Source organism: Chionomys nivalis, chromosome 26 (genome assembly GCF_950005125.1).
Source record: "Chionomys nivalis chromosome 26, mChiNiv1.1, whole genome shotgun sequence".
NCBI lineage: Eukaryota > Metazoa > Chordata > Mammalia > Rodentia > Cricetidae > Chionomys > Chionomys nivalis.
This window is the reverse complement of record NC_080111.1, coordinates 1,042,189-1,066,504: the sequence shown is the minus strand read 5'-3', so window position 1 is coordinate 1,066,504 and position 24,316 is coordinate 1,042,189. Positions and strand designations below refer to the sequence as shown.

The window sequence follows — 24,316 nt, the reverse complement described above, 5'->3', positions numbered from 1 at the left end:
AATGTTTACAAAGAAGAGTTATCTCTTTTAACACAATTAGAACACTAGGGCTTAAAATAGAGAAAGCGGAGCAGGATGGCAGATCCTCCCTCTTGCTTCTGGGAAATCTGGTATTTCCTTTGTGAGCAGCATAAAGAAACATGCTAGAACTCTGACAAAAGACAATACTTTAAGAAAATAAACTCTGAAAGAGTACATTTTTATTAGCTGGCCTGAACTGACCAAGGGCAATTTAATGAGTTCAATGCAAAGCCTGGTACTATCGCAGGTCTCCATTTAGCCAGAAGATAAGCAGTGGCCTCATAACCACCAGAAGAGATGTGGTCCACTTAAGCCTGCATCATGGTTCCAAAGACCCCTCACGCCTTGGCAGAGCTATTGCACCATAGCTCTATATCACTACAAACGCCAAGCGATTATGCACACTTTGTTTGCTGCACACACATTACAGATGGTCCTTCTAACGCTGGAAGCTGACTACAGATGCACGGACAGACAAGGTGTTCCGGCATATGAAGGGAAGGGAGACCACACACATACCCGGTTGTTTCTCATTCTTCAGAGACTCTTTCACACACTCCCTTCTCCCCAGTCACACTGACTCCATTTAGGTTCAGGGATTCTTTTTGGTTTTCTTAAGTATGACTTTAGAACTGGGCTGCCATTAATACACTCAGATCGTCCGCCACGCTTCCATCATATGATTCCCCTACTTCAGGGAAAAAGGCATGAGAGTTTCATTTCTCCAGAATAAAAAAAAAAAAAAAATACACAAACAACCGCTGAATGCCTGAGCAATTAAATTCTAGAATACAGAATATTGGAGTGGTGATCCAGCTAACAAAGATGAACCAGTCCCCAAATGAGACCCTTATCACCAAATGCTTTACCAAAGCAAAACTGAACTAAGAAAAACCACTTATCTAGAATATATCAGGAACACAAGATTTAACGTTTAAAAATTCATTCATAAGCGGGTGGTGGTGGCCCACACCTTTACCCCAGCACTCGGTAGGCAGAGGCAGGTGGAGTTCTGAGTCTAGACCAGCCTGGTCTACAGAGGGAGTTCCAGGACAGTCAGAGCTACACAGAGAAGCCCTGCCTAAACAAGTCATCGTCATCATCAACAACAAAACCCCAAACAAATCTCTAAGAGCACCTTGCCACAAAAAAGAGAAGCTCAATTCATCTGAAATTCTAGCACAAGTAAATTGCATCAAACAGAAGTGCAGAGCTGAGGGCTGCCTGGAGCCAGAGTGAGGGCTGAGATGTGGATGCGAGAGAACCTGCACGGGATGCTATGGTGTCCTGAGAACCTGCACGGGATGCTATGACATCCCGAGAACCTGCACGGGATGCCATGACGTTCTGAGAACCTGCACGGGATGCCATGACGTTCTGAGAACTTGCACCGGATGCCATGATGTCTTGAGAACCTGCACGGGATGCTATGACATCCTGAGAACCTGCACGGGATGCTATGGCATCCTGAGAACCTGCACGGGATGCTATGGCGTCCTGAGAACATGCACGGGATGCTGTGACATCCTGAGAACCTGCACGGATGCTATGACGTCCCGAGAACCTGCACGGGATGCTATGGCATCCTGAGAGCCTGCATTGTCCGGTCATTTTTTTTTTTTTTTTTTTTGGCTTTTTTGGTTTTGTTTTGTTACGTGGATCTGGGGTTGAACCTGAGTTGTGAGGACTGCATTCCTCACTGAACCACCTCCCTGGCTCCATTTGGTGATTTTAAAACAAAAACCTTAGGAAAAAAAACCCTTTTAAATACTTGGAGTTTTTCAAAAGGATGTATTTATGTCTCTATTTTTATCTGTTTGTGTCTATGTGAGCAAATGAACATATGTGTATGTAGGTGTGCACACAGGTGGAGACCAGGAGACACTTGGTCTCCTTCTGCCATTCTCCTCCTGTGCTCACATAAACATACGTGTATGTAGGTGTGCACACATGTGGAGACCAGGAGACACTGTCTCCCTCTGTCATTCTCCCCCTGTGCCTTTGGGGCAGGAGCTCTCCCTGGATTCGGGGCTGTGTTTTCTAGCTGAGGTGGAAACCAAGCAAGTCTCAGAGGTCCTCTGTCTTGGCTGTTCAGATCTGGTGCAGTGGGCGTGTACAAAACATCCAGTTGGCCATGCAGGTGCTGACCCAACCTCTGGTCCTCGACTGCAGAGCAAAGCACTCTCCAGTCCCTGAGGTTTGATTTTTTTTTAATTTTAATTTTTAAAAACTTATTTATTCTCACGGATAAAACCTTAAGGGCTTACAACAATGTCGGTCCCTGCAAGCTCCAGGGGCCTCCTGTGTGCCAGGCACCGTGCCCAGACACTTGCAGGTTCCCAAACACAGGTGCGTTGCTCTGACACAGTTCCTGCTCACAGGCCCAGTGGGTATACAGACAAAGGGCTGCACAGAGGGAGGAGTTGATAATGTAACTGGACACCCCGTGATGCAGTGATAAAATTCAGGCTGCTTCTGAGGTCGCCTGGCTGGACATGGAGGCTGGGGATTCGTCAGAGCAGGTCATATAGGCCAGACTGAGGCCCCTGCGCTTGGTCCTGCAACGTCGTGACCCTGAACTCACCAGTGATGCTCTCCGAGTCTCTGTGGTTGCTATTCATGGGGTTCTCTTCACCTGTTGGCGATGTGAAAATGGCATCCTGGGAGTGACTCATGCAGAATCCTCTCTCGCTGTGGTCGAAAGGGGTCGCTTTGGTACGCACTGGGGTAAAGGAAATCCATTAAGCCATTCGGGAAAGAAATGGACGCGGTCATGTGTACGCTCCCTTTAGGACAGGGTTGCCGTGGTGAGTCAAGTGACATCTGCGGCTGTCAGTGCTCATGTGGTTGTCAGCCCTTGGACAGTCATGGCCTAAAACAAAGAACAGACCCAGTGGTTAGAGTCCAGCACGCCCTTAATAACAGGACTCTTGTTACCAGGCATGCCTGTCATTAAGAATGTTTTTCTTCTAAGATACACACAACAACATGAGTGAATCTCAGTGGAATTAGGCTGGACGAAACAAATAAAGAAATAAATAAGCTCATGATTTATGATTCCATTTTTATAAGAATTCTAAAAAAAAAACCCAACATGTCTATGGTACCAAAGAGCAGACCAATGGCTGGGTCAGGGAAGGACTTACTTGTGCGCAGAGGAGTAGCTTGGGGGATAATGCGTGGAGTCATTGTGACAAAGGACAGTGAGTCTGAGGGCAGCCTGGGCTGCACAGAATTTCAAGGGGGCCTACACAACTTAATGAGACCTGGTTTCACACCGACCAAAGCCGGGCCCGGTGGCACCTCCTTTAATCTGGTCCTTGCAAGGCCTGAGGAGGCAGATCTCTGTGATAGGAGGCCAGCCAGGACTATATAGTGAGACTCTGTCACAAAGAAAATACAAAACAAACGAAACAAAATAAACAAAGGTTGCAATGCACTAAATATATGTCTACTTAAAACCAACAACAACAATAAAAACAGGGAACTGTTAAGGGTTAGAAAATGCTCAGCTCAGCTAGGTGGGCGGTGCACACCTGTGGTCTCAGGACTAGGTGGGCGGTGCACACCTGTGGTCTCAGGACTAGGTGGCGAGTGTGTGTGTGTGTGAATTCAAGGCCATAGTGGGTGTGCTAGGGAGCCCGGCAGAGGTGGCAGTGGAAGGAAGCGGTGTTCAACCCTAGCCATCAGCGTTGCTTACATAAAAAGACAGTCTGCTAAACAGTCAGCCATTCACAGCTTGCATCCTCGTGACTACTACTTAGAGGCATCAATACTCAGTTATGTCTAAGAAGTAGAGAGCACAGAAAAGAACCAAGTAAAGCAGTCTGAGAGATAAATGGTCAAAGAGGAAGAGCAGAGACATACTTAAAACACCAGGGACACACGTTTCAGAGACAAAGTGAGCATCAGAAACAGAGAACTCAAAGGGGAAATTTGTCACCTTGAAGCCAGTGCAGTTAAAGAATTAGACCCCAACCAGGCTGGTGAACAGACTGCACAGTAAGAGAGGGGCTTTGGAACACAGATGAGAATTTTCCAACACCTCAGACTTTCAAAAACTTCTGTGGCGACGGGCAGAGGGTTTCCAGACTGCTTCTATTACACCCTTTCTTTTGAGATTTTATTTTTATTTTATGTGTTAGTGTTTGCCTCAGTGTGTTTGCACAGCACATGCATGCAGTGTCTGTGGAAGAAGTCAGAAGAGAGCATTGGATCCCCTGGGACTGGAGTCTCAGACAGTTGTGAGTCACCTTGTGGGTGCTGAGAATTGAACCTGGGTCCTCTGGACGAGCACCCAGTGCTCTTAACCACTGAGCCATCTATCCAGCCCCATTCTATTACTTCTTAAAACATTTTATAAGGAAAAAAAGAAAAAAAAAAAAAACAGACTAGACAGCAGTCTTTTCTCCCCCAAAGTTTGTAATTTCATGCTGGCGTAACAAAAATTTAATTTTCTACAAATGATTCAGGTAATTTTAATAAATACATAAAGATTCCTTTATGTGTGAGACTATTTTCCCGGAATAAGTTTGCAATGCGGTAACGTGGATCAGCCGGTGCAACGTGAAGCAAAGTCAGTCGTTGTTAGGGACTGTGATTCTCCTCATCGAAGGTCATTTTCAAGTTCTGAGGGCACTTTACCGCGCACCCTTGGTTTCCCCTCAGTATCTTATTACTCAAAGCTGTCATTTCTAAACCAAGCACTGCAAAGGGAATAGAGAGATATGTGGAGGAAACCCATAAAAATTCGCCTCTGAATTCAGGTACAGAAACAAAACCTGAAGCTCCGCCCACAGAGGGCGGGAAAAATGATTCGTAGGTGGATAACCAACTGTCATCTTCCACGGTAAGTGTTCATGTCACATGCGGTTTTAATCAATCTTTTGGGAGGTTAAACTACTTCCAAACCTGGACTTGAGATAGAGGGAGTGTCTGAGGGCTAGGGAAGTCACTCAGCGAAGGGCTTTGTACTGAAGCCCAGGGCACCTTACAAAGCCTGCCATGGTGGTGAGCGCTCCCCCTGGTGGGGAGGCAGAGAGAGGGAGAGAGAGAGAGAGAGACAGAGACAGAGACAGAGACAGAGAGACAGAGAGAGACAGAGAGAGACAGAGACAGAGAGAGACAGAGACAGAGAGAGACAGAGAGACAGCGAGAAAGCGCAAGCGAGCTGGACCCCTGGAGAGTGATGGTACCCTAGCCTAGTCTACGAAGTGAGTTCTAGGCTAGTGAGTAACTGCCTCAAAAAATAAGGTGACCGGTTCTTGAGGAACACCACTCAAGGCTGACCTGTCCCCTCCCCCGAACGCACGGGACCCACACACCAGTGAACACACAGGTAAGCAAGGAAGCTAGCGTTGCATTCTGTACTAAGAGTGACCTTGTCACCAGGCGGGTCATCAGTGCATGCTCAGCAAACTGCTGACAACACCAACACCCACATTTGGCTGGCCACCTGTTTTACAGTGAGCTAAGAATAGCGTTTACTTTTTTTTTTTTTTTTTTTTTTTTTTTTTTTTGGTTTTTCGAGACAGAGTTTCTCTGTGGCTTTGGAGCCTGTCCTGGAACTAGCTCTGTAGACCAGGCTGGTCTCGAACTCACAGAGATCCGCCTGCCTCTGCCTCCCGAGTGCTGGGATTAAAGGCGTGCGCCACCATCGCCATCGCGTTTACTTTTAAATGGTAGGAAGAAAAAAATTACACAATGTAAAAACAAGACAGAATTTAATTTTCAGTGTGTACAGACATTCCTGTTTAAATAGTGTCCATTGGTTGCGTTCATACTCCATGGCAGCTTAGCAATAGTCATTGTGCCATTGGCTGTAGACACACAGTCTATAGATGTGAGAATATCTCTGTCTCTCTCTCTCTCTCTCTCTCTCTCTCTCTCTCTCTCTCTCACACACACACACACACACACACACACAATGTGATATTTGATAGAAAAAGTTTTCCAATCGTTGATCACTAGTAAAATAATTCAGTCGCTAAAATACTATTATGTAGAACTAAGCTTTCTAAGACCAACCTCTGAAAGCTGGGCTCCTTCTATATTTATATCCTTGTAATCTGACTAAAAGGAAAGACTTCAACTCGCTACACTTCTAAGCACATTTATAAGGTACTTTCAATTTCTAAAAAAGCCCCCTTTGAAAGCAGTAAGTCACAAATTTGCCTGTGAAGGAAGGGAAGAGGGGGGCGTGGAGAGGGAAGGACGAGGAAATTAGGGGAACTGAGGGGAATTAAAACAGAGTGTCTCTAACTGGTCCGAGATGGTTCTTAAACAGAGCTTTTTTGAAAAAAGATTTGTTTATTTATTTATTACGTATATAGTGTTCTGCCTGCATGCAGACCAGAAGGCGGCACCAGATATCTTTAAGATGGCTATTATGTGGGTGCTGGGAATTGAACTCAGGTCCTCTAGAAGAACCCCTGAGCCATCTCTCCAGCCCTCCGTTTTTATTTTTTAACTTTGCCTTTTCAATTTATACATTATCATCTAAGAACACAGAAATTTATACATGTATTTTGGTTCTGTGTCCCAGACCTTTGCTCTGCCTTTCAAATTAGCTCTGGAGTTTTGTTGCTGGTCTGAACGCTGGCATACAGGAGCAGAGGAAACTGAACTCACACGGAACTAAGTCCACGGCAAGAGTCATGCGGAAGGAATGCAGACCTCCAGGGCAGTTCAGGGACCTGCCAGGCTGCACAGGGTACCAGGTCAGGGGTGGCTGAGCAAGGCAGCACTTTCCTGAGAACACGGAGCAACACGCCCCACCTGACTTGGTCTCCTCAGGAAGGGCAGTCGGGTGGCAGCAGGGACCGAGGCGCACTGAAGTCTGAATTTTAACATGGTTCACTGTGCTGCTGACCTTGTGCTCGGTATTTACTGCTTCTGAACTTTATTTCTTTTTGCCAAGATCGGGTTGTTCTCAAATAAGGGTCAGATATGAAGAGTAAATAAAAAATAAAAATCCCTATTTTGGCAACTGAGATGCAGGAGAAACTCAAATGATGGTTTTTTTTTTAAATTTATTTTTTTATTTTAGCTTTTTTCTATCCCTTAAGCCTGGAGAAAGCATGTTTTCTGCCTAATATTTCCTAAGTTCCCAGCATGTCTGAATATAGACAGGCACATCTCATGATCAGCTCTGAGTAATTTTTAACCTGAAAGAGACAAGATCCAAGAGGTTGGAAGAAGTGACCTCAGGCTGTGACCACTGAGGAGATTATCACTGGAGTCGTTCCCTGTGGACTCTCAGGAGGTCCTGCTTGCAGTAGCAAGTCTCCCACTCCCAGCCGTAAAGGCTTTCCGGAAGCTCCGACAAGCTACCATAAACTTAAAGCCTGACCCATCTTCCAAACGCGGCTGTCCAGTTCTGGGGTCAGAGGCACGGACAGGCTCTGTTGACCGTAGCAAGGTGACGGCAAGGTCAACAAGAGCTCCTTTGCTCTGCAGGCTCTGGGGAACCTTCTGGCTGTTACAGCCGCATTTCTTGGCTCTGGGCCTCTCCTGCTATCCTGAAAGCCAGCAGCAGGCACCTCCAAACCTTCCTCTGCCTCTGCTGGCACACTGCTGGTTTCTGCCCCCAGATCTCCAGGATAAACTCCCTCTCAAGCACCTGTCCGCAAAGTCCTCTGCCTAATGTGACAGCCACGGGTTTCCACGAGTCAGACAGGGCGCTGGGGTTGAGCTGTGATTCCGGAGACCGCAGTGGTTAAGAATGTGAACCACAGTCCACCACTCACAGGTCGAATCATCTTCTCCTGCTCCATCACGTGTCCAGGGGAAGGAACGCAGACGGACAGGCCTGGTGGCAAGTATCTCTCCTGCTGAGCAACTTCACAGGTGGTGGTTGTATAATTCTGCAAACTACGTAACCGTGTTTCTTCATCTGCTGAATGGGTTTACGAACATGATCTACTCTAGGGGCTTAGGTGAGGATTAAAGGGGCCATGAGAGCAGCGGCGGCCTCGGAGGGTCACTGGGGCAGTTACAGAACTCAATTGAAGCAGAGCGCAGAACGGCTATGTGAATCTTGTTATCATTATCTCTGCACTACCCACGTGCTGTTTTATTGAAGTTGTTATTCACGTTACCGTACCCTTCCCAACGTCCAGCACAACACAAAGGCTACCGGACACTGCTTGGTGGCCTTTTCCTTTGACACAAGAATTCATGCCTCCTTCCTGTGTCTAACAGTGACTTGGTCTGGGGACAGTCATTTTCCCCTTCTGATGTATGGATAAACAGGAAGCACAGTCCGGAGGCCTAACTATCAGGAACCAAACTCTGGCAAGCACAGACAACAGGTCCTCAGCGCCCGAGAGCTGCACACGATTCTCCCTTCTTCCTTGTGTCGCTGTCTCTCCACAAACAACTGCTTTTCCCTACAAGCCGCCAAATCAAGCATGGCACATTTAACAAGAAACGGACCTCTGAAAATCATGCACATCGAGGGGAAAATCAAGCAAAACAACCAACAGCTTCACTTAAATACAGATGGGACTTAAGATGAACTGCTAAACGTGTCACTGTTATAGTCACTGTTGGCAGACAGCAGGGCTGAGAACTGGCTCAGCCAGTCCCGCAGCCAACAGTGCCTAAAAAGTGCTGCTACTTCCTTACAGCGGGGCGCTCTGGACAGAACAGCCATGGGAAACCCTGAGTTACAGGAACACAGAGCCTGGAATTACAGTAAACGTAGATTTAATGAAACACTTACATTGAAAATACATCTCAAAATTTCATTTTGCAAACAAGACTTTGGGGATTAATTTGAAACACATGCTGGCTGCTGCGTTGCATGTAAGGGTGGGATGACGCCAGGCAGCTCTCTGCAGCAGCTCCCCAGGCAGGGGCGAACTGCGCCAGACCACAGATAAACTCGAACTTTTAAAAATGAAATACTTTATCATGTTTCTACATGAAATATTTAACTTTTGATCATGACTAACTGGTTATAACATATATGGCTACGCCTTAGACTCAATTTACCAAAAATTCACAGGAACTAAAAACCAAAGATCAGTTACTGTACCACACTGGGGCTGTCATGGCTTTAGTGCTAAGACATGAAGACTGTCACCTTCAAAAGCTAAGGACGACAATGAGCAGCAGACATCTCGAAGGCGGACATCACACCGCTCAGCAGCAAGGTAGCCAGCTAGTGGGCTACAGCCAGCCCGGCTGTGCTAACGGCCGTCTGTCCATATTTCTTTGTTGCCTGATTATCATTCAATTTAATAATCAGCCGTGTTTCCAGAATATGAAATATATGAATACAGCTTTTACTTACAGATGGACTGGACCCCAAAGACAGTGAAATCCACCAGATGAGCATTCAAAACCATAAATAAGATCTAGGCTTCTGGAGCCAACACTTCCTCCTGCACGGTATACTTTGGGCTTGTTTGTCTGCAAACGGCAACATTTGCAGGGGCAGGCAACCCCTCCCTACCATAATCTCCACCAGCAGAAGGGAAGGGACCTCTGGCAAGGAAGGCATGCATGCCAGAGCTTCACCTAAAGATAAGGAATGTCTTGAGCCCAGGGTGCCACCTGTGGTTTTGATAGGTTTCCACAGAAGCCCTCTATCACCCAGGACATACACTTGGCCTTTACGCTCTTAAACTCTTGCATTTTACCCAAATTGACCTTTACGGGTGTATTCCGCATTAACAGGATCCTCAGCCCAAACCATCCAGATCACCTCTTCACAGTTCTTTACTTCAGGCTGGTCACTAACGGCAGAGGCCTCTGTCTTCACACACCATAAAACTGTCCTTCAGAGCCAGGACATTATCTAGTCACAATATGTAAAATGGTATTTTAATTTGCATGCTATTCCTATTTGAATCCACAACTCTGTTACTAACCCTGCTTTTAGGACAAGAGAAAATTAGTAATACTTTTACACTTTTTGAAGCATGGCTTCATGCAGCTCAGGCTGACTTCAAACTTGAACTATCGGATGTCAGACGTGTGCCACCATGCCTGATTTACTCAGTGCTGGGGATGGTACCCAGGCTTTCATACGTGCCCACCAAGCACTCCACACCTGAACTCCAGCCAGAACCTCGGTTCTAAGTTTTAAGGAGAGCCTGTGCTTCAGAAGACTTGCAAGAAAGTTAATCCACAATGCAAGAGCAAGGCTTGCAGCAGTGCCCACCGCGACATGCAAGGCTTGCAGCACTGCCTGCTGCGACATGCAAGGCTTGCTGCAGTGCCCACCACGACATGTAAGGCTTGCTGCACTGCCCACTGTGACATGCAAGGTTTGCTATACTGCCTGCCGTGACATGCCAGGCTTGCTTGGCACATACTGAAGGCCAGGAGAAGTTTGGCCTGCCATCTCCCGAGCAAAAGACGTGTGTTATTTGTAGTGTCCAAGTTGCCCTGCTCAAAGTGCTGAAGAGGAATGGATGCTGTTTCCGTGTCTTGTTCAGCAACAGAAGGAGAAGAAAGCAGGAGACTGCTGCTGGTACCTGTGGCTCCACCTGGGCACAGCCGGCAGGTCTGGAACGCAATGGTGAAGATGGCTCCATAGGCGAGGCGCCACCGTGAGGTGGTCACTGTCATGGAAAAGGGGCAGCTACACAATCTTGGCTCTGCTTTCCACATTCACCTTTTATCTGAACTTGGAAAAAGCCCAAAGCAAAGGGCTACTATGAGCTTTTCTCAAGAAAGCCAAGTGTGGCCTTTACTGGATGCCGCTCTGTATCATACGCCACATCTGTGTTCTCATCTAAATTAGAACAATTACCAAAATGCGGCCCCATTCTGAGGAAATGCTAAACCACGCCTTACCACCTATCATGGAAGAAGCCACAAAGTATAGTATTTTATAAACATTTAAAAGATTTTACAGTACCTAAATGCTACATTTTAGCCATCTTGAAAATTCAGATTTCAGGTGTGCGGAGCACCAAACAGAGCATTTAACAGGGATTATTACTACCTCTGAGCTTACTTTTTATAGTACCAATTTTTAGCACTGGAAAAGCTAGGCATGCTAATACATGCACGTACTGGTACTCCAAAGTTGAAGTTAGAAACATTAAATATCGCTCCTTTACTGATGGACTATGAAATAATCCATACTACAAACTCACTTTTATCACGTTTTACTAGTTTTCCTTATTTCTTTAATTTTTAAGGAACTGAAACTGAAAAAGCTGTATTTGGTTAGCTTCGCTCTTTGTGTTTTCACCTCAATATGGAAGTGGGAACAGTATTTACCCCTTACGGGATCATTCTGTGCATTAAATAAGCTAATATTTGTAAAACATATATAGCGGTTTTTAACACATAGTAGGCATTATATATTTAATATGTTAAGTTTTTATTATTCTTGTTTGGGAGGGGGAGCGTACATGTAGACGTCAAAGGGCAGCTAGAGTTGGTTTCTCCTTTCACCAAGAGTTCAGGTCACGGGGTTCACTTATCAAGCACCTTTACCCACTAAGCCATCTCTTGGCCCAATAAAAGCATTATTTACATTTTAAATACAGTGGAAACCTAAGTGCTCAGAGAGGTAGAAACATAAAGAGCAAACAGACCATTTATGGCACCTGGTCATCTGGAAACATTTTTAGGAGAAGCTTCCATCTTTCTATCTGGCTGACAGACCTTCTCAACAGCAGACCGCTTCTTATACGAGCACGCTGCACAGTCTATGAAGCTGCCACAATGCAGGAGCCTCTGTAACTTTTGCACTAGGAGAGCTTCTTATACAAACTCTTTTCCAATAAAAAGCTCATGGCAGACTCACTCAAAAGCTATCAGAAGGAGCTTGGTGCCTTGAGACCAAGAACTTTGCTACTGGGTATATTGTCTACCCCAAAGAAAGTGATGTTAGCTATACAGAGACATGGCTGGTGTTGTTTCCTGCAGCACTGTTTGTGACGGGAAGACAAGGGCCTATTTTCTTCAAAGAGCAGGTAAAATGTGTAGAAAAACACTCTGTGGGCGACATGCACCAGAATCAAATGCTATGTGAGAAGAGCAATAATCAATTCCACTTATATAAATGAAATATTTTCTGCATTTAATTTGTATACTTGGTATTTATAAATAAAAGTACCTTTGATATTAGGAATAAGAAACTTTGAAGGCCTATGGTTAAAAGAGAAACACTAAACACCTATGAAATGTTTGCATATGATCACTGTCACACCCCTTCCACTCTAAAGGCCGACTGCTCCTGGACATGACAACGTCGCTGGATGCCCTGACTGCAGAAGCACAGGCGAGCTCTGAGATGGGATCTATGTGGGCACAGCCCTTGGCATTTTCTCAAAGAGTCATGATGTTTTCTGCCGTAACCTAGCTGCTCTAAGGAAGGAAGGAGAGTACAGATGTATAAATAGCAGGCAAGTCTGTTTTAGTGCCTGCCTCCTTCCAAGCCCTCCCCGGCCTCTCGCCTCTGCCTCCTGAGCCCTGGAATCACAGGCATGTGCCACCACATCCGGCTCTTTGGAGCCTTTGAGTATGACTCCTCTGTCCTTTGATATTGCTACTCTGAGACATCAAGCATCAAGTGAGATTCCTGTCGAGAGGTGTAGTTTTCAAAGTCTGGCTTTTTCAGTTTGCTTGCGTGTGCTGTGTGAGTCTGGTGACCTCGTAGCTGTCTGCTCTATGTACAAAATGCTGTGGCTGTGGTTCTAGAGCAGAAGGCAGCCAGACGAGCCTGGGTTCTAGAGCAGAAGGCAGCCAGGTGAGCCTGGGAGCCACAGTTAGTCGATCCTATAAATGAAGAATGGTCTTTACATTTTTAAGGAGTTAACAAAAGAGAACAATCTCATGCAACAAACAGTGCACAGCTTCACTGAGACATTCAGTACCAGACTTTTGCAGGAAACATTCACTGAGTCTTGTTACAGATTCTTGAGTTGTTTTGTTTGCTTTTTCGAGATAGGGTTTCTGTGTAGCCCTGGCTGTCCTGGAACTCTCTCTGTAGATCATGCTGGCCTCGAACTCACAGAGATCTCTGCCTGCCTCTGTCTCCCAAGTGCTGGGATTAAAGGTGTGCGCCACCACTGCCAGGCGGATTCTTGAGTTTTAAAGTAGATTAAAAACCTGTTAATTGGAAATCATCTATGGAAATAATTGATTATGTAACTGTATATTCTAAATACTAGACAGTCACAAACACAACGGCCAGGTGGCTCGTATGCTAACACTGAAGATAAGTGTTTCCTAACAGCTAACTCTGTGTGATTGTGTCCTGGGACGGATGGGGAGAAACCATGAGTACGTTTCATTGGATTCTTTGTGTGCTGTCTGAATTTTTTAGACACATATATTGTATTTATGAAAAGAAGCAAAAATACATACATGAATATGTACATGTTATGTTTTCTTTTTGTATTGGAAAGGTAAAACAACCGGACAGAAACGTTCAGGGCTGCTTGTGGCTGACTTTGGCAGTAACACACTTTTCTACATTCCGTGCTTACACTTGTACAATCTTGCATCAGCACCTACTCAGGGGCACACATCCACACTCCTGAAAATGTCTGCACTGACGCTACTTGCTTGTTTTCGCTGTCACGACTGCTGAACCTACAAGTTTAGTAGGTTTAAATAGTTTAATAGTTAAAATTTAAATAGTTAAAATGTTTAAATAGTTAAAAGTGGCTGGGCGCCGATGGCACACCTTTAATCCCAGCACTGAGGCAGAGGCAGGAGGATCTCTGTGAGTTCGAGGCCAGCCTGGTCTACAGAGTGAGTTCCAGGACAGCCAAGGCTACACAGAGAAGCCCTGTCTCAAAGCTTGATAACCGAAGAAAATAAGGGTTACTAAAAGCGTTATTATTATCAAATCTTACTGAGTAAAGTCCACACTGTCCACAGCGAAGCAGCTGGTAGTAGAGCGTCTCTTAGAGAGAAGTCGTGGGGAAATGTTTGGTAAGCATGTGCGCCAAGACTGGGCGACGGTCCAGCCACCAGGGAGTATGTGGAAAGGCCACTCAGGGTGCAAGGTCAAAGGAGAGTAGGGGAGCAACAGGCTTTTCTTTTTTCTGAGGAGAGGGAACACCCTCTAGGAGATGCAGCAGCCCGGGGCACTGGGAGTAGCAAGACTGCAGAGATTGTAGGGAGCGTTTAGTCTTGGAGGATCCAGTCTAGACCAGTGGTTCTCAACCTGTGGGCTGTGACCTCCCTGGGGGGTTGAATGACCTTTTCACAGGGGTTGTGTATCAGATATTTACATTATGATTCATAGCAGTAGTAAAATTACAGTTATGAAGTAACAATGAAATAATTTTATGGCTGGGGTCACCACTCCCTGAGGAACTGTATTAGAGGTCATAGCAATCGGAAGATGAAAACTGCTGTGTCAGACATTCGCTGAAACGTGAGTCACAGGTGATATTAGCTCACAGGTTACTTACTGTCAGAATTTACAGCCCAGCATATTAGTAAAACCATCAGTTACTTGAAAATCCTTTTAAAACAAGGAAGATAGACATCTGACGACAGCAACAGATCAAACAAGGGAAAGTGAGGAGAGGTCTTTAGATGATGGGTAACACGGAGGAAGTTGTGTAACACACGTGTGGACTTCCTGTTATCTCAGCCACGCCAGAGAAAACACCTCGAGCAGAGGCGCCTGACGGAGAGTTCTCTGGGTACCGCGTTACAGATGGACTGAGGTGTTTACCTCGAGCAGAGGCGCCTGACAGAGAGGTTCTGTGGGCACCGCGGTACGGATGGACTGAGGTGTTTACCTCGAGCAGAGGTGCCTGACAGAGTTCTGTGGGCACCGCGGCACGGATGGACTGAGGTGTTTACCTCGAGCAGAGGTGTCTGACAGAGAGGTTCTGTGGGCACCGCGGTACGGATGGACTGAGAAACACCTAGAGCGGAGGCGCCTGACAGAGAGGTTCTGTGGGCACCGCGGCACGGATGGACTGAGGTGTTTACCTCGAGCAGAGGTGTCTGACAGAGAGGTTCTGTGGGCACCGCGGTACGGATGGACTGAGAAACACCTCGAGCGGAGGCGCCTGACAGAGAGGTTCTGTGGGCACCGCAGCACGGATGGACTGAGGTGTTTACCTCGAGCAGAGGCGCCTGACAGAGAGGTTCTGTGGGCACCATGGCACGGATGGGCTTCTGGGATGGAACAAGCCCACCCCACCCAGCCAGAAAGCACTGTCAACGCCGAGTGACAAAACTAAGATGTCAGAGACATCAAGAAGATGGCAGTTGTGTTTCTAAGACCACAGAATATCAAAAACCAACTCAAGAGATGCAATTGTGCTGTCAGACTTAAGACTATTACCGCAAAACCTGCCCTTCAAACAGCTGAGACCCTTGAAACAGCACTTTCAACACAGCAGTAAGGAATATCGAACTTCTAAAAACAACAGCAAGGAGGAAATTTATCTTCACGTTTTCCTCTAATAATAATTCACATATGACCTCTAACAAGAAAAACAATTTGCTTTTGGTATTACAATCATCATAAATCCTTCAATTGCTTAAAAGCTGTAGAACTGGGGGCTGGAGAGATGGCTCAGAGGTTAAGAGCACTGTCTGCTCTTCCAAGGATTATGAGTTCAATTCCCAGCAACCACATGGTGGCTCACAACCATCTATAATGGGATCTGACACCCTCTTCTGGCCTGCAGACACACATACAAACAGAATACGGTATACATAATAAATAAAATATTTAAAAAAAAAAAGCTGTAGAACTTAGCACTTTCAGAAGAAAGTTACATCAGGTGCCAAAAGCGAAACCACAGGCACCATGTGGTTCGTGTCTAACAGAGGAGGCTGTGCTCGCGAACATCGGGAGGGCTGAGTGACAGTCAGGACGGAGGGACGTTCGTTACAGATACAGTCAGAAGCAAACGCAGCTCTGCAACAATACACAGCTTGGACACGCAACCACACAGAAGAGTTTCCAGCTTCATCTCGCACTGACCTGAGCCTTCCTTTACAACACCAGCTGTCACAACCATCCCCAGGATTTCAAGACAAGATCACTTTTTTTTTAAAAAGATTTATTTTGTTTTCATGTGTACGCGTGTTTTGCCTGAATGCACACACATGCATGCCTGGTACCCACGGGGCTCAGAAGAGGACACGAGGGTCCCTGGAACTGGAGCTTTGCACGGCTACAGTAACCGGGAAGGAGTCTCTCCACCTGCCTCCAACAGCCCGTACCCCCACACTTTCCAGCTTTTCTCAGGAGCCTTCTTTCTCACCTTTGAAGTCACATGACTTCAAAGACCTTCACTTCCAGCTCCATGATAGCCACACCCACGCTTCTGTCTTTAGCTCAAACTGGCATTTTATATCTTTACGTTGGAAATGTCATTCTCAATATATATGGGTCCCCTAAACCCACCACATTCTAAACTCAACCATTCCCCAGGTGCTCAGATACCTGCTGTGTTATCACTATTTTTAGATCTTTAGCTGCTGCACTTTCTAGGTACATGTAGCTCCAGAATCTTCCACGTATCCCAAGCTCACCCACATCGCAGAGCCCAAAACTTGGCCATGCTCCCCTCTTCTCTGCTTTCCACCTGGTCTCAGCACCCACAGATTTGCTCCCCATCCCATTGCTGCTGTCTTGGCTCACACCTGACCTTCAACAGCTGTGGGAGCCCTGCTGCGCTCACCCACTCTCTCCGCTTCCTGCCCCTGTGCCTTCACAGTCCTCAGTTCTAGACTCGGGGCAGTCTGGGTTCTCGGGCAGACGTTCCTACAAAGGAGAATAGCTAAGCATGGGAAGCTGCCAGTCCTGCTCCCTGTGACACTTCCTCCAGACCTGGACGCTGAGGACACACTGAGGTGCCTGTTATATCCAGACCTGCGTAGCCGGAGAAAGGGGAAGGTTTCTGGACAGCACTGGCTTTTGACACTGAAGGCACAACCTCAGAGACTTTCCTAAAGAACATGCCAAACAAAACTACACTCACACGTTTTCTAAGATCAGCTTCTGGCGGAAACAATTTATGATAATGGCGTAAGAGCGTCCTGAGTTTCTGCTCCAAATTGGCTTTCCGAATACAATGCCCAGTGTAGCCTGACTTCAGAGCCGTCTACCCACAATCCCCTTTAATCCTCACAGTAGCCCCATGACGAGGCCATTACTGTCATTACTCTACAGACAAGGATGCCGAGGCTTAGGAGTCGCTCACCACGCTGCGGCAGTAAGATGTCAGGAAGGAAGGCCAAGCCTGTTTTGCTACAGCTGACATCTCTATCCTCTGAGGTCTGACAAGCAAGTGACAAGGGGATGGTGCGGGCGGGGGGTGGGGGGGGCAGAAAGCTTTTGCCATTTGAAAGGACTTCAGAGAACTGCAAAACAGTTACCCATGTTTAAATAACACAATGATTTCTGAATAAAAATAATCAAACAAATCCTATTTGTATATATATGAGTTATCTGAGGCCAGAGAGACGGCTCAGGGGGAAAGGTGTTTACTGCCAGGCCTGACAACCTGAGTGTGATCCCCGAGACACACATGGTGGAAGAGCTGACTCCTGCAAGCTGCCCTCTGACGCCCACATATGTGCCCCCCCACACTAATAACAACAACTATAATAAATAAAGGCACAGATATAAGATGATCTCCATTTCCAATCATAAGGAAACAAAATGGCTAAGAGAGGGGGAAGTGGCCTTGGGTGACTCAGGCCTCTCCTGTAAACAGCAATCACCACATAATGCCACATGTGCATGCTGATGGAGTAAAGTGAACTCCTCCAGGTCGGCTTTCAAAGACCTCTTTCTTTCTGCACTAAATGTCCAAATTGCTTTTTGTTTACTTATTTATTTATTCTAGACTTTACAAACTCACTCCTAACCTTGTTTCTTGTTCTGTGTGAGGGGTGCCAGCACATCCCCCCTTTCCAGCCTGATGTTGGGGCAAGAAGCCAGATAACCAGGTTATCAGAGCACCACAGGAATCTGCTCGAGACCAAGCCCAGGACCTGCTTCCTACACTGGCACTTTCTCAAGCGCACGTTTCTTACCCGTCCAGCAACAGGGACTAAGGTGGTGTTCTTTCTTTTCCTTTGGCAGTGCTGCCGAGTGCCCTTCTCACCTGGCGTTCTTTCTCCTAGGCTGGCTAGGAACACTTTCTCTTTCTCTACTGACTCCCAAGGAGAGTGGAGGTCCCCCTTTCTTCCTTTATAAGGTTTCCTGTTAATCAATATGTAGACTAGGAGTGGACTATAAACATGGGAAAAAGGGTGAGAAATCTGGAATTTTCTCACTGTGGTTTTGCTGGTGTTTAGGGAATTCTTGTCTGTGGACTAAATCATCCCAGATGACAATGACCTCATTTCTTGTCTTGGCCTCACTGAACTCAGAGCTCTTTGGTGTACCTGATTTTGCATGGCCCAAACCTAACAGCAACTGACACATAAGGAGATGACAAACAAGCCTACTGGATTACTGACTAAAAGTAGGGACACTTGCCGGGCGGTGGTGGCGCACGCCTTTAATCCCAGCACTTGGGAGGCAGAGGCAGGCGGATCTCTGTGAGTTCGAGACCAGCCTGGTCTACAAGAGCTAGTTCCAGGACAGGCTCCAAAACCACAGAGAAACCCTGTCTCGAAAAAACAAACAAAAAAAAAAAGGTAGGGACACTAGCCCAATGCAGCGGCACATCCTGGTACTTTAATCCTGGTTCTCTGCAGACAGAGGCAGGCAGCTGTCTGTGAGTTCTAGGACAGCCAGGACTACAATCTGATTTAACTGATTACTGATAAATTTTCAATCCAATACCATGAAATTAATTGCCTTACAAAGCAAACTGAAGCCAATATTGAACACTCTAAAGAAACGCTGCATTGGCCTTAGGAAAAACTACGTAAGATGGTCTATAATCTCAGTCTGGGAGGGTGAGACCAGAGACTCTAAATGGAGACCAGCCTGGGCTACACAGTGAGACTCGTTAAAAACTCCAATGTCGCAGAAGAGGGTTTGGTGCTGAGTGGCCTTCGTTTCTGCAGTGATTACAGTATCCGCACAGTAGTGAGGACCCATTCTTCTCGGAGCTGGTTTTGGCTCACTGCTACAAAGCATGTGCAGCTGACTGGCAAAGCATTTCAAACAAGCTCCACATCGAGAGACAACAAGATAGCCTAAAAAATTCACAGCGGCAAGGATCAGCCTCGCTTGTAGCCTTTGCGTTGTGGCTAAAAGAGAAAATGAAACCAAACACAGCGATTTAGTAGGATAACAAGCTTTGGGCCTCCCCTCTCCCCTGCAGCTGTTAAATCTCTGCTTTCAGAACAGCAATCCCATCTCAGACACACCACACATCCTTGCTGGTTTCTAGGCTCCTCCCACTTCTTCCAGACAGAGGGCTTTTTCTTAGCCGACCAGCTTCCCTTTGTTTTGATGTATAGCCCTGGCCTGAACAACCAGCTCCCCAGCCCTGACATGGCAGGAGAGCGGAGCTTTGGCGCTGGGACCCCAGACACATTCACTTTAAATAAGCGGTACATCTTTGAATCGTCTACTTCGTGAAATTGACTACATTTTAAATATAAAACAATCAAATTCTCCAGAAGCATCACAAAACCACATGGCACGGGTAAACTTGGTCAGCAAGCGTGGGCATCACACCAAGACATGGCCTCTGTGATCTGCTTAAATGTCCTTTCTCTTTGGAGACTACGCCAGGTCCCCTCTTCTTCCCCGCCCCCATTAATCGGCAACCCCCATTCTGCACGACAACAAAGCCTGGACCTACAGCTTCCTTCCCCTTGAGTGCACGTTTGATTGGGGTAAAAACCAATCATCTCTGGAAGGAAGATCTGGAGCAGGGTGTGGTCATGGATCCCTCAAGTTCCTCACAGGACCTCAAATCTGATGCCAGCCACTGCTGCCTGCTCTGGACCGTGGTCCACTGGATACCCTGCCTACTCCACCATCTTCCCTGGCTCATCGACACGCCCAGAATCTTCTTTATGATTTCTGTAGTCAAGGTCTCCCTTTGCAGCTAAGGTGACCTGGAACTTCACACGTAGCCCAGGTTAGTCTCCAACTTGTGATTTGCATGCTTCTACTATTAAAACTACAAAGGAACATTCAACCCTCCCTTCCTCAGGGCTTTGGAACTTCCCATCAGCCACCGCCCTCCCAGGAGTGCTCGCCAAAGCTTTTTAGCATTTGTTCTCACACTTCAGCCTTCATCTCTCATCCATCCCTCCAGAGACACCTCTCTTTCCCACCAGCCCCTCTGGTCACAGCCGAACCCACTTTCTCTTCCCCTATCTTTTCCTGTCTGTTCCCCCCAATCTCTGCGTCCTGTGCTCCTGCCTCCTCCTCCCCCACAAAGGACTCTGTCCCTCTGGAACTGAACAGCAAGAGAAATGCTTTCTTAGGCTGTTCTTGGTCACATAGTCACAGCGACAGAGGAGTGACTGAGGCCATCGTCCCAACTCCTTTAGACCCTTGTGTTTGGGACTCATGGAGTTCGACTGTAACATTCTCTTGTTCTCGTTGCTGTTTCTTTTTTCATCGACCTTGTATGAAGCTGTCATGGCCACAGTTAGCTCCCTCTTCAGTGCTCATGACACCCAGTCCGGCCCTTCGGTCTTTTTCCTGAGTTCCACTTGAGAGAGTAAGTGCCCTCCATCCCGATTAGTCTATTGGATCTTCCTCAGCGCACCACACCTGATGCATTAGCAATCCGCCAAGCTACCGTTGTGGGTCTCAAATCCATCCGCTGTTCCCCCATGCTTTCTTCCTCTATCCCAGTCCAAGCCATCGTCATCACCTCTTGGCCTTCAGGACTCCTGACAGGACTCCAGGCACGGCCTCCTGCTTCCCTTCCTTCTCTAAAGGGATTCTAAAATTATTTTAATTTTAATTAAATGATTTTTATTTTAATCCTTCTCTAAATAATTTTTAAAAATAAAACTACTTTTTTAAAAAATTAAAATTTTTTATTTTTTTAATGACAGCCATTCTGACAGGGGCAAGATGAACGTCTAAAGAGTTTCAGTTTACATTCCCTGGTGGCGAAGGGTGTTGAATAACTTCAAATATTTCTGGCTATTTTTATTTCTTTTGAGAACTGTCTATTTGGCTCATTAACACACATATTGATCCTACAGGGGTTTGGAGCTTGATTTTGGAGTTCTTTCTATGTTCCAGCTACTAATCCCCTGTCAGATCTGCAGTTGGCAAAGATTTTCTTCATCCTGCGGTCTGTCTCTTCTCTTTACGGTGTTTCCCTTGTTACTGAGAAGCTTTTTAATTTCATGTAATCCCAATAGTAATTTGTGGTATTGTTTTCATGTGCTGTTAGGGTTTATATAGCTCAAGACTCTACACTTTTATACACCCAAAGGACTAAACCAACACAGCACAGAGGTCCTTGGACATCCATGTTTATTACCGCACTGTCCACATGGTTAAGAAACAGAGCTAAGTTAAATATCCATCAGTAGATAAACGGGTAAGAAAAAGAAGGAACACATACACAAAGGAATTAATCGACCCTCAGGAATGAAATCATGGCATCTGAAGGAAAATGGAAGTGATCACATTAATAAGCCTGACTCATAAATACTGTGTGTTTTCTCTCAAATGCAGAATGTAGATGTAAACTTAGGTGTTCGTGAGTGTGTGTGGAGGGACAGACGGGGTCTATGAGAGGAGGCGAAGAAGGCAATGGAAGACATGTGATATGAAAGAAGGGGAACCACTTACAGGGGAGGGGGCCCAGGCAAGGAGGGACACACACACACACACACGCATGACGACGTCATAATGGAACTCACTGCTTTGTATACCAACTTAAAAATGTAGTAGCAAAAGCCCCACAGTGGGCCCTGCCTGCTCGTCTCCCCCTCTCTTCCACACTGATCAGCCACAGTCGTTTCCTTTCTCCTCCTTCCCTCCTTGCTTCTGTGGCTGCTCACTGGGTCACTGCTCTTCCTTCCTGCTTTAACTACTCTCAAGGCCAGCCCCAGTTACTTTGTTACTAAAGGAGACTTCATCTCGGCTAGGAAGCCTCTCCAGCTTACCTCCGTGGCTGGCCGGTTACTTTCACGTGTGTATTGCCTTTACTCCAAAGTCTTCTTGGGAAGAAAGGGAGATCCTATCGCCCTTTATCCTGGCTGGCCAAAACCGGAATTCAAGGACAGGAACCTAAACAATTCAGTAACTTGACGAAATAAACTATCAGAAGCCTTTAATAAATAATTAGAGTTTTGTTTTTTCGGTGTTGGGAACTAATTGGGTAGCTCCGGCAAGTACCACCACCAGCAGCTACATCTCCAGGCCAGGGTTGAACTAGTGACTAAATTGTTGGGCAAATTCTTTCCCCGCTGACTTGCATAATTCATCCACTCTGAAATTATCACTTAAAAAAGAAAACGGTTTCTTCCTTTTTATCTGACTCTCCAAAAAGCTCGCTAAACAAACAGAACTCAACATCTGGCAAACATTAGCAGATAAACACAGACAAACTTCAAAGGCTTCAGAGTGTTCCAGAATGAGCTAGTTCCACTTCTACAACACTGAGGACTGTACACCGATTTCTAGCACGAGTTACCTGCAATTCTCAAGGATTACACGGATGTCCTTGAGGTTCTGTGTGTCGGTATTAACGCTAGCAATGAAGTCTGCATGTTACATGTTAAGAGGTTAATTATTAAATAATTTCAAAAAAATTCTACTAAGAACTAGTCAATAGCTATATGCCTAACAACTTTCAATAAATGCTTCCTGAATTAAACTCAAGGTATTAAAATAGATACACTAAAAAAATAGATACAGTACACAACAGTGCCTACCAAAAAGAAGATTAAAGAGCTAAGAAATCTGAGCTCTAACAAGAAAAGGGCTAATGATCTCATGATCTAGATAAGATCTCAAACGTGATGACCTAAGAAATCGAAGAGAACAAGATAATTTATATTTAATGGGTACTACTACGCCTCTATCCTATAGAGAGTTCTCAGAGGAGGGGAGGTCATTTCTAGCTAAAAGGTCTCTCTTCATACTCCATTTAGTGGCTTTCTTTCTTTTTTTCTCTCCCTCACTCTAATTTTTTTTTTTTTTTTTTTTTTTTTTTTTTGAGACAGGGTTTCTCTGTAGCTTTGGAGCCTGTCCTGGAACTAGCTCTTGTAGATCAGGCTGGCCTCAAACTCACAGAGATCCACCTGCCTCTGCCTCCTGAGTGCTGGGATTAAAGGCGTGCGCCACCATCGCCTGGCTGTTGGTTTCTTAAGTATGAAAGATTGGGAACAAGAACCTATAAATCAGCGGTTCTCAACCTTCCTAATGCTGGAATCCTTTAATACAATTCCTCATGCTGTGGTAACCCCAGCCATAAAATTACCTTGTTGCTACTTTATAACTAATTTTGCTACTGTTATGAATTGTAATGTAGATATTTTTGGAGACAGAGGTTTGCCAAAGGGGTCAAGACCCACAGGTGGAGTGCCATTGCTATAAGACAAAGTAAACAAACAAACAACAAAAACTGAACCCAACAGAATGAGTGAAAAAAAACAAAACAAAACAGAGGCCCCAAAGCATGGAGATTTGAAACTAACTAGCCCAAGTCAAGAAGTCTGACCTTGATCCCACAGGAAACTGCGCTTGAGAGGAACCAAGCTGGGGACAGAATTCAGGATAAATTTCAGGAAAAGCAAGACCAGAGAAAAAGAGACAAGTGGGAAATTTTACCACTTACACACAGATTATTTAAGAAAGACCTAGGATGGGGAATGAACAGCAGGGACCTGTGAGGTGGTGAAAACAGAATGGGTTACCAGTGACCTGGGCTGGATGTGTTTTCTTCTTACTATGGAAGCCGGTGTCACCCAGAATATGCGGATCCATTCAGGCTTAAAATGGGGCTGGAGGGATGGCCTCTCGAGAACTTCCTGTTCTCGCAGAGGATTCAGTACCCACATGGCAGCTCACAGTTGTCTATCACTCTAGTCCCAAGGGATCCAATGCCCCCTTCAAACTTCCAAGGGCGCCAGACACGTGAGTGAGCAAAATGTTCACACACATTAAAAAAAAATCCACCGCCTTCCACAAGCTGGCTCCCACTTCCTTCACCAGCCAGACAATATACAAAGGGCAGCGTTTACGGGCTCTCTGCAAACACCCGGAAATTCTCAATCCTATAATTGGCCACAGCATTTCCTCGAACCATGATGTCCTCTCTCAGTTCTACAAAACCAAATTCCAATCGGCTCAAACGCCTTTCTCCATCTGTCTTCCCGGGAGCCTCGGCGCAAAGCCCTCACCACCTGCTGTCATTAGTTTTGCTTCTTTTTAAAATAAATATCT

At 46.0% G+C, this 24,316-nt stretch overlaps 1 protein-coding gene across 1 annotated transcript in view; it reads right to left on the bottom strand.

Moving 5' to 3' along the window:
- Trak2 (trafficking kinesin protein 2) overlaps window positions 1-24,316 on the bottom strand; it is a 56,259-nt gene that overhangs the window by 27,322 nt on the left and 4,621 nt on the right. The window contains exon 2 of the mRNA XM_057758449.1: window positions 2,606-2,893. Within this exon, the coding sequence (XP_057614432.1) occupies window positions 2,606-2,696 (91 nt within the window). The 5' untranslated portion in view covers window positions 2,697-2,893. The remainder of the gene's footprint in view (window positions 1-2,605; window positions 2,894-24,316) is intronic.